Here is a 15,131-nt window from a genome sequence, read left to right as displayed (position 1 = left end):
GAAAGGTTAATGTTAAAGAACTATTGCTTTATTCAAATTAAATAATTGACAAAATTTTTGTGACAAGTAACATATATTATCACTTATTAAATATTTGATGCAGTTAAATGAATATCTTTTTGATTTCAGTAGCCATATTGGAAACTTTTCATAACAAAATTTTGAAAGGTGGGTTTTACCATTCCTTTTTTATGGATGAGAGAAACTGAGGCTAAAGGGATTAAGCTGATTGCTTTCAGTCATAGAAAATTAGTATATAGAAATGTGTCAACTCTCTACCCTGCAAGAATATGTAGTTAATTTCTTAACTGTCTGAATAAGCACTGACAGGAGAAGGAAAAAATTAATGATAAAAGTATTATTGGACTTGTATTACTTTTCCTTTCTGTTTAACATGAGCAAATCTTTTAAAAAATAGGCAATGATATGGGAAATGATGATGCCATCGGAGGGAATATGAGCAAATATATGGTGCTTCCAGCTGGATACTGTGGACAGCCCAAGAAAGGACATCTTATCTTTGATGCTTGCTTTGAAAGTGGTGAGTATATTAAAGACCTTTGCTTTTGAGCTTGTCTGGTGAAGATTAGGTTTTTTAAGAATCCAGTTCCACCTGAGCATTAACTGTGATTCATCCCATTTACTATTTCATCATAATGGAATAAGTTACCAGGGAAAAATACATTTTGAAGGTTAACTTGGGAATACTAAATAATTAAATGCTACATTTTTGTGGCTATAAATGATTAGAATTTTAATGGTAATGCTAATGAATATTTCTATAGTTCCTTATATTTTATTAAATACTTTTCAAGATATTATTCCTTTCATATTTGACTATAGTGTAAATCATTATACATTGAATGTATACTATGTACCTAGCTCTGTATGGCATGCTCACAGAATGTAGTCTTTGTGAGAGGATTCTTCCCTGTAAAGAAATAATCAGAGAACAGAAACAATTGAACATGAACAAAACAGCAAAAGTAATACTGCATCACAGTCAACAAATTCTGTGGGTATTCTGGAGGGGAGATCTGGAGTTGATTATAAATTCCCATCCAGTAGAGGTTGGATCTTGTTAACTTCTTTATGCTGGGGGCCTCATACTCTGAATGGCACATAGTAGGTACTCAGAATATGTTGAAAGTAATGAGAAAGATAAACATAATTTTATTTTATAAATAATGATTAATTACTTTTGGTTTGGAATAATGTGCATGCATATGTGTGTGTGTGTGTGTGTGTGTGTGTATGTCTATGCTTGAAGGGACATGTCAGTGTCAGTTATTATGACAGTTCTCTGAACCATAAGAACATTGGTTGTTTATACCAACAATTGAAAACTTCTATATGCAAAGTTGTGTTCTTTGTTTATTCCATGTTGTTTTAGTTTGTGAGGGTTGCCCTAACAAAGAACCAAAAACTGAGTGGCTTAAACAGTGGAAATTTATTGTCCCATGGTTCTAGAGGATGGAAGTATGAGATCAAAGTGTTGGCAGGGTTCGTTCCTTCTAAGGGCTTTGAGGAAGAATCCATTCCACGTTTCTCCTAGTTTGTAGAAGCATCATCCTGATCTCTGCTTTCATCTTCACATGCCATGTTTTTTGTTTCCATGTCTTTCTCTAAATATTCTTTTTTTATAGGGATGCCAGTCATATTGGCCTAAGTTCATCATTTTATTACTTAATTTAATCTTAAGTACTATTATTTTTTGATATTTTTTCTTGAAGTATAGGTGATATACAATATGATATTGGCTTAAAGTATGCAACATAGTGACTCAGCAGTTATACACATTACATCCTCACAACTAGTATAGTTAATATTTGTCAACATAGAAAGATGTTATAGAACTATTGACTATATTCTCTATGTTGTACTTTGACTAATTTGTATTATGATTGAGATTTTGTGTCTCTTTGACCCCTTCATCTACTTCACTCACCCACCCTAACCCCTCCATCATGGTAACTACCAATCGCTTCTCAGTGTCTATGATTCTACTGCTATTTTGTTCATTCTGTTTTGTTTTGTTTTTAGATTTCACATATAAGTGAAGTGTAAGGTGGTATCTCATTGTAGTTTTGATTTGCATTTCCCTTTTGATTAGTAATGTGGAGCATCTTTTCAGGTGCTTGTTAGCTATCTGTATGTCTTCTTTGGAAAAGTATCTGTTTAGGTCCTCCGGCTATTTTTTAATCAGATTATTTGTTTTTTGGTGTTGAGATACATGTCTTCTTTATATATTTTGAATGTTAACTCTTTATGAGATATATCATATACAAAAATATTCTCCCATAATGTAGGTTGCCTTTTTGTTTTGTTGATGGTGTGTGGAAGCTTTTTAATTTGATGTAGACCCACACTTTAATTTTCTTTTTATTTCCCTTGCTTGGGGAGACATGTCCAGAAAAAAATTACTCATGTTTATGTTCAAGAGATTTTTGCCTCTGTTCTAAGAGTTTTATGGTTTTGTGATTTATATTTAGGTATTTAATCCATTTCAAGTTTACTTTTGTGTATAGAGTTAGACAGTAATTTAGTTTCATTCTCTTGCATGTAGCTGTCCACCAGTTGTTGAAGAGACTACCTTTTCCTCATTGTGTGCTCATGGCTCCTCTGTCATATATTAATTTATCATATATGTGTGATTTCATTTCTGGGCTCTCTGTTGTTTTCTTTCATTTTTGCATCTATGTCCATCAAGGATATTCATCTATAATTTTTTTTGTATGTTCTTTGTCGGATTTAGGTATTAGAGTGCCATACTGTTTTGAATACTGTAGCTTTGCAGTATAGCTTGATGTCAGGGAGCATGACACCCCCAGCCTTGTTCTTGTTTCTCAAGATTGCTTTGGGTATTAAGAGTCTTTTGTGGTTCCATTTAAATTTTAGGATTATTTGATTTAGTTCATTGAAAAATGGTGTTGGTATTTTGATAGGGATTGCTTTATATTTCTAAATTGCTTTGGGTAGGATAGCCATTTTGGCAATATTATTTTTTCCTATGCATGAAATGGTATAGATTTCATTTATTTGTGTCTTCTTCAGTTACTTTCATGAATATCTTATAGTTTTCAGAGTACAGGTATTTCACCTCTTTGGTTAGGTTTATTGCTAGGTATTTTATTCTTTCTGATGCAATTGTACATGAAATTGGTTTCCTGATTTATCTTTCTGCTAGTTCATTGTTAGCATATATGAATGCTACAGATTTCTGTATATTATTGATTTTGTATCCGGCAACTTGGCTTAATCCAGCTAGTGGTTCTAATAGTTTTCTGGTGTAGTCATTAGGTTTTTCTATATATAGCATCATGTCAACTGCAAACAGTGACAATTTTACTTCTTCCTTAGTAATTTGGATGCCTTTTTTCTTTTTCTTTTTTCTTGTCTGATTGTCATGGCTAGGATTTCCAGTAGTATGTTGAATAAAAATGGTGAAAGTGGGCACTAGCTGTGGGTTTGTTGTATATGGCCATTATTATGTTGAGGTACGTTGTGTCTACACCCATATTGTTGAGAGTTTTAATCATAAATGGATATTGAATTTTGTCACATGCTTTTTCAGCATCTATGGAGATGATCATATGGTTGTAGCCTTCCTTTCATTAATGTGCTATATTGCAATGCTTGATTTACAAACATTGTACCATCCTTGCATACTGGGGATAAATCCCACTTGGTCACAATGGCTGATTCTTTTGATGTATTTTTGAATTTGGTTTGCTAATATTTTGTTCAGCATTTTTGCATCTATGTCCATCAAGGATATTCATCTATAATTTTTTTTGTATGTTCTTTGTCGGATTTAGGTATTAGAGTGATGCTAGCCTCATAGAATGAGTTTGGAAGTAGTCCCTCATCTTCTGTATTTTGGAGTGCTTTAAGAAGGATGGATGTTAGCTCTTCTTAAATGTTTGCTAGAATTAAGCTAGGAAGCCATCTGGCTCTGACTTTTGTTTGTTTGGAGTTCTGTAATTGTCAATTCAATTTTGTTTCTCATAATTTGTTCAGACTTTGTTTCTTCCTTGTCAGTCTTAGTAGACTGTATGTTTCTAGGAATTTTTCCATTTCTTCTAGGTTGTCTCATTTATTGACATATCATTTTTCATAAAATTCTCTAATAAATCTTTGTATCTCCATGGTGTCAGTTGTAACTTCTGCATTTTTGGTTCTGATTTTTTTATTTTTTGCATGTCCTGTTCCTTTTTTTCTTGATAAGCCTAGCTTGGGATTTGTCTATTTTGTTTATCTTCTTAAAGAATTAGACATTGATTTCATTGATTTTTTTTCTAGTTTCTTCTTATTCTCTATTTTTGTCTGCTCTGATCATTATTATGTCTCTTCTGCTAACTTTGGGTTTTATTTGCTCTTCTTTTTGTAATTCCATTAGTTATGAGTTTAGATTTTTCTTGTTTCTTAAAGTAGGCTTATATTGCTATGCATTTCCATCTTTGAACTGCTGTTACTGCATCCCACCTATTTTGAACTGTTGTATTTCTGTTTTCATGTCTCCATCTATTGTTTGATTTCCTCTTAGATTTGTTCACTGAGCCATTGATTATGTAGAAGCATGCTATTTAGACTCCTTTTTTTTTTTGGTATTCATCACATAATTGATTTCTAGTTTCATATTATGATCTGGAAAGATGCTTGATACAATTTCAATTCTTTTGAATTTATTGAGGCTCTTTTTTGTGTCCTAACATGTGATCTCTTCTGGAGAGTATTCCATGTACACTTGGAAAAAATGTGTATCCTGCTGCTTTTGGGTGGAATGTTCTGTATATATGTGTTAAGTCCATCTCATCTAATGTGTTATTCAACACCTCTGTTTCCTTATTTACTTTCTGTCTGGATGTTCTGTCCATTGATGTATGTTGGGCAGTAAAATCCTCTAATATGATTGAATTGCTGTCTATTTTTCCTTTTAGTCTGTTAATGTTTGCTTTTACAAATTTAGGTGCTCCTATGTTGGATCCATAGATATTTATAATTTTTATATCCTCTTGTTGGACTGACTCCTTTATCATTATGTAATATCCTTCTTTGTCTCTTGTTACTTTCTTTGTTTTGAAGTATATTTTGTTTGATATATGTACTGCTATTCCTGTTTTTTTTCTCCCTATTATTTGCATGAAATGTCTTTTTCCATTTCCTCCACTTTCAGTCTCTGTATGTGTTTAGGCCTAAATGAGTTCCTGTAGGCAGCATATATATGGGTCTTTTTTCTTTATCCATTCTCCCACCCTATTTTTTTAATTTATTTTATTTTGGTATCATTAATCTACAATTACATGAAGGACATTATGTTTACTAGGCTCCCCCCTTCACCAAGTCCCCCCCACATCTCCATTCACAGTCACTGTCCATAGTAAGATGCTATAAAATCACTACTTGTCACCAAGTTCACAGTCACTGTTCTTCAATATAGTAAGATGCTGTAAAATCACTACTTGTCTTCCCGGTGTTGCACAGCCCTCCCCATGCCCCCCAACACTATACATGCTAATCGTAGTGCCCCCTTTCTTTTCTTCCCACCCTTATCCCTCCCTTTCCACCCGTCCTCCCAAGTCCCTTTCCCTTTGGTAACTATGAGTCCATTCTTGGGTTCGGTGCTTCTGCTGCTGTTTCGTTCCTTCAGTTTTCTTTTGTTCTTATACTCCACAGATGAGTGAAATCATTTGGTACTTGTCTTTCTCTGCCTGGCTTATTTCACTGAGTATAATATCCTCTAGCTCCATCCATGTTGTTGCGAATGGTAGGATTTGTTTTTTTCTTATGGCTGAGTAATATTCCATTGTGTATATGTACCATATCTTCTATATCCATTCATCTACTGATGGACATTTAGGTTGCTTCCATATCTTGGCTATTGTAAATAGTGCAGTGATAAACATAGGGGTGCATCTGTCTTTTTCAAAGTGGAGTGCTGCATTCTTAGGGTAAATTCCTAGAAGTGGAATTCCGGGTCAAAAGGTATTTCTATTTTGAGCATTTTGAGGAACCTCCATACTGCTTTCCACAATGGTTGAACTAATTTACATTCCCACCAGCAGTGTAGGAGGGTTCCCCTTTCTCCACAACCTCGCCAACATTTGTTGTTGTTTGTCTTTTGGATGGTAGCCATCCTTACTGGTGTGAGATGATATCTCACTGTGGTTTTAATTTGCATTTCTCTGATGACAAGCGATGTGGAGCATCTTTTAATGTGTCTGTTGGCCACCTGAATTTCTTCTTTGGAGAACTGTCTGTTCAGCTCCTCTGCATATTTTTTAATTAGATTATTTGTTTTTTGTTTGTTGAGGTGCGTGAGCTCTTTACATATTTTGAATGTCAACCCTTTATCAGATCTGTCATTTTTGAATATATTCTCCCATACTGTAGGATACCTTTTTGTTCTATTGATGGTGTCCTTTGCTGTACAGAAGCTTTTCAGCTTGATATAGTCCCATTTGTTCATTTTTGCATTTGTTTCCCTTGTCCAGGGAGATATGTTCAAGAAGAGGTCACTCATGTTTATGTCTAAGAGATTTTTGCCTATGTTTTTTTCTAAGAGATTTATGGTTTCATGACTTACATTCAAGTCTTTGATTCATTTCAAATTTACTTTTGTGTATGGGGTTAGACAGTGATCCAGTTTCATTCTCTTACATGTAGCTGTCCAGTTTTGCCAGCACCGTCTGTTGAAGAGACTGTCATTTCCCCATTGTGTGTCCATGGCCCCTTTATTGAATATTAGTTAATGTTTGGAGTCTCTATTCTGTTCCATTGGTCTGTGGCTCTGTTCTTGTGCCAGTAGCAAATTGTCTTGATTACTGTGGCTTTGTAGTAGAGCTTGAAGTTGGGGAGTGAGATACCCCCCACTTTATTCTTTCTTCTCAGGATAGCTTTAGCTATTCAGGGTATTTGGTGTTTCCATATGAATTTTTGAACTATTTCTTCCAGTTCAAGGAAGCTGTTGGTAATTTGATAGGGATTGCATCGAATCTGTATATTGCTTTGGGCAGGATGGCCATTTTGATGATATTAATTCTTCCTAGCCAAGAGCATGGGATGAGTTTCCATTTGTTAGTGACCTCTTTAATTTCTCTTAAGAGTGTCTTATAGTTTTCAGGGTATAGGTCTTTCGCTTCCTTGGTTAGGTTTATTCCTAGGTATTTTATTCTTTTTGATGCTATTGTGAATGGAATTGTCTTCCTGATTTCTCTTTCTATTAGTTTATTGTTAGTGTATAGGAAAGTCACAGATTTCTGTGTGTTAATTTTGTATCCTGCCACTTTGCTGAATTCCGATATTAGCTCTAGTAGTTTCGGAGTGGATTCTTTAGGGTTTTTTATGTACAATATCATGTCATCTGCAAATAGTGACAGTTTAACTTCTTCTTTACCAATCTGGATTCCTTGTATTTCTTTGTTTTGTCTAATTGCTGTGGCTAGGACCTCCAGTACTATGTTGAATAACAGTGGGGATAGTGGGCATCCCTGTCTTGTTCCTGATCACAGAGGAAAAGCTTTCAGCTTCTCGCTGTTCAGTATGATTTTGGCTGTGGGTTTATCATATATGGCCTTTATTATGTTGAGGTACTTGCCCTCTATACCCATTTTGCTGAGACTTTTTATCATGAATGGATGTTGAATTTTATCGAATGCTTTTCAAGCATCTATGGAGATGATCATGCCGGTTTTGTCTTTCTTTTTGTTGATGTGGTGTATGATGTTGATGGATTTTCGAATGTTGTACCATCCTTGCATCCCTGGGATGAATCCCACTTGGTCATGGTGTATGATCCTTTTGATGTATTTTTGAATTCAGTTTGCTAATATTTTGTTGAGTATTTTTGCATCTGCATTCATCAGGGATATTGGTCTGTAGTTTTCTTTTTTGGTGGGGTCTTTGCCTGGTTTTGTTGTTAGGGTGATGTTGACTTCATAGAATGAGTTTGGGAGTATTCCCTCCTCTTCTATTTTTTGGAAAACTTTAAGGAGAATGGGTGTTTTCTCTGTATGTCTGATAAAATTCCGAGGTAAATCCATCTGGCCCGGCAATTTTTTTCTTGGGTAGTTTTTTGATTACTGCTTCAATTTCGTTGCTGGTAATTGGTCTGTTTAGATTTTCTGTTTCTTTCTGGGTCAGTCTTGGAAGGTTGTATTTTTCTAGGAAGTTTTCCATTTCTCCTAGGTTTCCCAGCTTGTTAGCATATTGGTTTTCATAGTACTCTCTAATAATTCTTTGTATGTCTGTGGGGTCCGTCGTGATATTTCCTTTCTCGTTTCTGATTCTGTTGATTTGTTTTGACTCTCTTTTCCTCTTAATAATTCTGGCTAGAGGCTTATCTATTTTGTTTCTTTTCTTGAAGAACCAGCTCTTGGTTTCATTGATTTTTGCTATTGTTTTATTCTTCTCAATTTTATTTATTTCTTCTCTGATCTTTATTATGTCCCTCGTTCTGCTGACCTTTGGCCTCTTCTGTTCTTTTTCCAATTTCGATAATTGTGACATTAGACCATTCATTTGGGATTGTTCTTCCTTCTTTAAATATGCCTGGATTGCTATATACTTTCCTCTTAAGACTGCTTTTGCTGTGTCCCACAGTAGTTGGGGCTTTGTGTTGTTGTTGTCGTTTGTTTCCATATATTGCTGGATCTCCATTTTGATTTGGTCATTGATGCATTGATTATTTAAGAGCGTGTTGTTAAGCCTCCATGTGTTTGTGAGCGTTTTTGCTTTCTTTGTATAGTTTATTTCTAGTTTTATTCCTTTGTGGTCTGAAAAGTTGATTGCTAGGATTTCAATCTTTTGGAATTTACTGAGTCTCTTTTTGTGGCCTAGTATGTGGTCTATTCTGGAGAATGTTCCATGTGCACTTGAGAAGAATGTATATCCTGTTGCTTTTGGATGTTGAGTTCTGTAGATGTCTATTAGGTCCATCTGTTCTAGTGTGTTGTTCAGTGCCTCTGTGTCCTTACTTATTTTCTGTCTGGTGGATCTGTCCTTTGGAGTGAGTGGTGTGCTAAAGTTTCCCAAAATGAATGCATTGCATTCTATTTCCTCCTTTAATTATGTTAGCATTTGTTTCACATATATTGCTGCTCCTGTATTAGGTGCATATATGTTTATAATGGTTATATCCTCTTGTTGGACTGAACTCTGTATCATTATGTAATGTCCTTCTTTATCTCTTGTTACTTCTTTATTTTGAAGTCTATTTTGTCTGATACTAGTATTGCAACACCTGCTTTCTTCTCTCTGTTGTTTGCATGAAATATCTTTTTCCCTCCCTTGACTTTAAGTCTGTTCATGTCTTTGGGTTTGAGGTGAGTCTCTTGTAAGCAGCATATGGATGGATCTTGCTTTTTTATCCATTCTATTACTCTGTGTCTTTTGATTGGTGCATTCAGTCCGTTTACATTTAGGGTGATTATTGAGAGGTATGAACTTATTGCCATTGCAGGCTTTAAGTTTGTGGTTACCAAAGGTTCAAGGTTAGCTTCTTTACTATCTTACTGTCTAACTTAACTCGCTTATTGAGTTATAATAAACACAGTCTGAGGATTCTTTATTTCTCTCCCTTCTTATTCCTCCTCCTCCCTTCTTCATATGTTGGGTGTTTTGTTCTGTGCTCTTTTTAGGAGTGCTCCCATCTAGAGCAGTCCCTGTAAGATGCCCTGTAGAGGTGGTTTGTGGGAGGCAAATTCCCTCAACTTTTACTTGTCTGGGAATTGTTTAATCCCTCCTTCATATTTAAATGATAATCGTGCTGGATACAGTAATCTTGGTTCAAGGCCCTTCTGTTTCATTGCATTAAGTATATCATGCCATTCTCTTCTGGCCTGTAGGGTTTCTGTTGAGAAGTCTGACAATAGTCTGATGGGTTTTCCTTTGTAGGTGACCTTTTTTTTCTCTCTGGCTGCCTTTAATACTTTGTCCTTGTGTTTGATCTTTGCCATTTTAATTATTATGTGTCTTGGTGTTGCCATCATTGGATCCCTTGTCATGGGAGTTCTGTGTACCACTGTGGTCTGAGAGGCCATTTCCTCCCCTAGTTTGGGGAAGTCTCCAGCAATTAGTTCTTCAAAGACACTTTCTATCCCTTTTTCCCTCTCTTCTTCTTCTGGTACCCCTATAATGCAGATATTGTTCTGTTTCGATTGGTCACTCAGTTCTCTTAAAATTCTTTCACTCCTGGAGATCCTTCTACCTCTCTCTGCATCAGCTTCTCTGCATTCCTGTTCTCTGTTTTCTAGTCCATTAATGGTCTCTTGCATCTTGTCCATTCTGTTTTGAAGTCCTTCCAGAGCTTGTTTTATTTCTGTATTCTCCCTCCTTAGTTCTTGCATATTTCTCTGCAAGTCCATCAGCATGGTTATGACTTTTGTTTTGAATTCTTTTTCAGGAAGACTGGTTAAATCTATCTCCCCGGGTTCCTTTTCAGGGGAAGATGTAGCAGATGTCGAAGCTGTCTGGGCTAGTCGTGTCTGGATCAAATTTTTTTGCCTTTTCATGTTGATAGGTGCTATTGGCTCAGGACAATAGTCGTGAGCTATTGGCTTTCTGTCAGCTGGGAGAGCTAGGGCTTTCCACTTGCTCCTGGCCTTTCTTTACTGGGACAACTGCGACCCCTAGTGGCTTGTGTTGGGCAATTGTGTGTATTCTGGGTCTCTGTATCCTGCCGGGCTGGTATAGAGGAAGCTCCCTTGCTGTGGGCATGGCCAGCCTCAGGCTGCCACTCTGCTATGGCGGGGTCCCAGAGGGCTAATGGACGGGGGGCTGTTTGGCTGTTTACCTCCATGAGGGGTCTCAGAGCTGTTGCCCAGGCAGTTATTGCACCCAGAGTTCCCTGGAATTTCCAGCTGCTGGACTGTGACCCAGGATGCTTCCATCCAGCTGTTGCATCCCTGTCTCTTTAAGACTTTCAACTGGCACTCACTTTTCTTTGTCATAGGAGTGCCAGCTTCGGGACCTGCTCACAGGTCTTGCTGTCCTGTTTCCCCAGTTTCCAGCACTCCATGCATGCACTGTGTCTGTGCTCTGGTGCGGATGGCTAGGGCTGGGTGATTAGCAGTCCTGGGATCCCTCTCCCTCCCTGCTCCGACTCCTCTCCTCCCGCCGGGAGCTGGGGTGAGGGGCACTCGGGTCCTGCCGGGCCGGGGCTTGTATCTTACCCCTTTCACCAGGCGCTGGGTTCTCGCAGGTGTGGATGTAGTCTGGCTGTTGTCCTGTGTCTTCTGGTCTCTCTTTTAGGATTAGTTGTATTTGTTGTATTTTCAAAAATATATATATTTTTGGGAGGAGATTCCCACTGTCCTACTCATGCCACCATCTTGGCTCCGCCTCCCCCTCTTTCTCCCACCCTGTGTTTTTTGACTGGTACATTCATTCTATTTACATTTAAGGTAGTTATTGATTGGAATGCATTTAGTGCCATTTCATTTATTGCTTTTATCAGTTGGATCTGTGCTAGTAGTGAATAAGACTTGCATAAGACTGATTTCCTCTGGAATCAGGCTGTAGTTCAAATTCTGACCTTAAAAACTGAACCACATTTTCTTCTTTTAATGGATAATGATGTCTACCTTACATCTTAGTAAAAGAAAAATGTATCTCATTGTTTAAAATTGAAACCCTTTTTTACCAACATATATAAAAATAATAATAGTATTTTAAATATAGATACATGAAAAAATCTCAGTAAAGGTAAATAGCAAAAGAAAATTCAGCGAGATGAGCACATGAAATGCATGCTAATGAGGTTCTCTAAATTTGCTATAGGTAGATAACAAATTTAGCTGTGAGTTCTCTGGCAGCCAGTGCCAACAGAAAAAAAAACAACAGAAAAAGATAAGAGTAAAGCAAGTATTGAAATCTGATATGAAGTATTCCAATTGGGTTTCCTAATGCAGACACTGAAACATGAACAACATCTTCAACAATATCCCTATGGTATTTACAATAATATGTTTCATAGAGGTGTATTTTGTAACATCCTCGATGTAGGTTGAGGGCATAATGCTAAAGGGCATTTTAGTGAAAACTACAAGACACTCATGAGAAAAATTAAAGATACCAATAAATGGAAGTACATTCCATGCTCATTGATAGGAAGAATTAATATTGTCAAAATGGCTATCCTGTCTAAAGCAATCTACAGATTCAGTGCAATCCCTATTCAAAATACCAACAGTATTCTTCTACTAACTAGAACAAAGAGTTATAAAATTCATGTGGAACCACAAAAGACCCCAAATAGCTAAAGCAATCCTGAGAAGGAAGAGCAAAGTTGGGAGGATATGCTCCCTTACTTCAAGCTCTACTTCAAAGCCAAAGCGATCAGAACAATTTGGTACTGGCACAAGAACAGACCCATAGATCAATGGAACAGAATAAACACCGAGATATAAACCCAAGCATATATGGTCAAATTTAATATTCAATTAAGGAACCATATGGATATAAAATAGGGAAAAGTAAGCCTCTTCAGCAACTGGTGTGTTGGCAAAGTGGACAGCTTCATGTAAGAGAATGTAACTGGATTATTGTCTAACTCCACATTCAAAAGTAAACTGGATATGGTTCAAAGATCCAAATGTAATTCATGAAAGTGTGAAAGTAATAGAAAAAAAGCACAGGCAAAAATCTTTTGAATATAAACATGACCAACGTTTTCCTGATCATATCTCCTCAGTTAAGGGAAACAAAACCAGATATGACCAAATGGGACTTAAAACTAAAAAGATGTACAGCAAAGGACAAAAAGGCATCATACATTGTGGGAGAATGTATTCATAAATCACTTATCCAATAAGGGTTAACATTCAAAATATATAAAGTACTCACATGCCTGAACACCCAAAAAACAAATAACCCAATTGAAAAATGGGCAGAGGATCTGAGCAGACACTTCTCCAAAGAAGAAATTTGAATGGACAGCAGGCACATGAGAAGATGCTCCACATCACTAATCATCAGGGAACTGAAAAATCAGACCTCAGTGAAATATCACCTCACACTAGTTAGGATGGACAACATACAACAGACAAGAAACAATGAATGCTGGTGAGAATGTGGAGAAAGGGGAACCGTCTTACACTGCTGGTGGGAATATAAATTAGTTCAACCATTGTTGAAAGCAAACTGGAGGTTCCTCAGAAAACTAAAAATAGAAATGCCATTTGACCTAGTAATTCTACTTCTAGGAATTTACCCAAAGAAAACAAGTTCCCATATTCAAAAAGATATATGCACCCCTGTTTATTGCAGTACTACTAAAAATAGGGAATATATGGAAGCAACCTAAGCATCCATCAATAGATGAATGGATAAAGAAGAGGTGGTACATATGCACAATGGAATTTTATTCAGCCATAAGAAAAAAACAAATTCTACAATTTGTCTATAGGGTATTAATGCTCAGTGAAATAAGCCAGGCCGAATAAGACAAATACCAAATGATTTCATTTTTTTTGTGGAGTGTAGTAACAAAACAAGACTGAAGGAACAGAACAGAAGTAGACTCATAGACTCCAAAAAGGTACTAGCACTTTCCGAAGGGAAGGGCTTGGAGAAGGTAAATTTGGAGGGAGGAAGAAGGGGATTAATGGAAAGTATAATTAGCAATCACAATATAAGTTGGTCACTGGGAAGGCACTATAATACAGAGAAGATAAGTAATGACTCTATAGTATCTTACTACCCTGATAGATAGTGACTGCAAGGGATGGGGTAGTGTGGACTTCATAATATTTGTGAATGTTGAAATCACAATATTGTTCATGTGAAACCTTCATATGATTTTTTATCAATGATACTTTAATAATAATAGTAATAATAAAAAGAATGTGTTCACAAATAGGTATTGCAGTCACTGTAGGAATATTAGCCTTGATTAGAGGGAGCCCATGCTGTAGGACTCATGAACAGCTCTTTATCTCTGTCAACATGCCTGTTTTTTTTATGTGAAGTTAACTGTTTTATACTGGTTAAATTATCCCATCTATCTCCTTTTTCCATGCTTCCTCTGTGGTAGGTGTCTAATGAGCATGGACAATCTTCAGCATACCTTATTTGGGTTAAGATTTCATAACTAAAGTTCTGAATACTTTTTATCCATTTCCAAAGCCCCATTTTACATGTCTCAGCCTCTTAACTCCATGACTCTAGTCTTTCAGTCTTCTTACTAGTCTCCTGCCAACCAACTGACCAAGCCATTTGCAATTACCCAAGAGTCCATGAATACATTCTTACCTCATACTACTTCATCTTCCATGTGAAGAAGAGTAAGTGTACTCTAGGTTCTGTCCACTGGAAGATGTTGCTATCCTCACAGTCCTTTAGAGAAGACTGTGTGTGGCTATAAAGCAGGAACTAGTGTTTTTTTTTTTTAACCTATCCCAACATATCAAGGCACCATCTATTAATCAATCCTGAGTTTTTTTCTTTTGGGCAGTTGGTCTCAGGAGGCTTCCCATGAAGCCATATTTGTGAGCTGAGGGAGAGGCATTGGTGTAACAGAGGTAAGTGACATAGGAGTCAGAGTCACTTGTCTCTTAAGTCACATACTTACTTGATATCTCACGATGAGATGCTCAGTATTTAGTTAAAGATCAGGATTTTGGCAAGAGCTGATTTCCAAATGGCAGTTTTATGCTGGAAAAGGCATCCCTTGCTCTAGAACTGCAGGGATCTGCCTGTCATAGATTCTGCAGTGTCTTTTCTACTATGGTTGCCCATAGCAACATTGACTCTTTTTTCTGCAAATTTAATTTTACTATGGTAAGAATACTTAATATGAGATCTAGCCTTTTATCAAATTTTTAGGTGTACAATTTTGTGACTATAGGTACAATGAACTTACTCATTTTGCTTAACTGAAACTTTATTTCCATTGATTAGTTATTCCTCATTTGTCCCTCCTCTCAGCCAGCCCCTGGAAATCACTCTTTCATATTTTTATTCTATGAATTTGACTATTTTAGATACCTTATGTATGTGAAATCATACAATATTTGTCTTTTTAGGACTGACTTATTTCATTTAGCAAAATATCCTTAGGGCTCATCCTTGTTTTTTCATCTTGCAGAATTTCCTTCTTTTTAAAGTCTAAATAATATTCCAGTGCATTTACA

General features: G+C 36.5%; 1 protein-coding gene across 3 annotated transcripts in view; it reads left to right on the top strand.

Moving 5' to 3' along the window:
- The window catches only part of AGBL4 (AGBL carboxypeptidase 4), a 1,242,012-nt gene that overhangs the window by 135,445 nt on the left and 1,091,436 nt on the right, over positions 1-15,131 (top strand). For all 3 annotated transcript variants that reach the window (XM_037021907.2, XM_073233900.1, XM_037021908.2), the window contains one exon: positions 419-541. In XM_037021907.2, the coding sequence (XP_036877802.2) occupies positions 419-541 (123 nt within the window). The remainder of the gene's footprint in view (positions 1-418; positions 542-15,131) is intronic.

This window comes from Manis javanica, chromosome 4, assembly GCF_040802235.1.
Source record: "Manis javanica isolate MJ-LG chromosome 4, MJ_LKY, whole genome shotgun sequence".
In the NCBI taxonomy this organism is placed as follows: Eukaryota; Metazoa; Chordata; class Mammalia; order Pholidota; family Manidae; genus Manis; species Manis javanica.
This window is presented reverse-complemented; position numbering and strand designations above follow the sequence as displayed.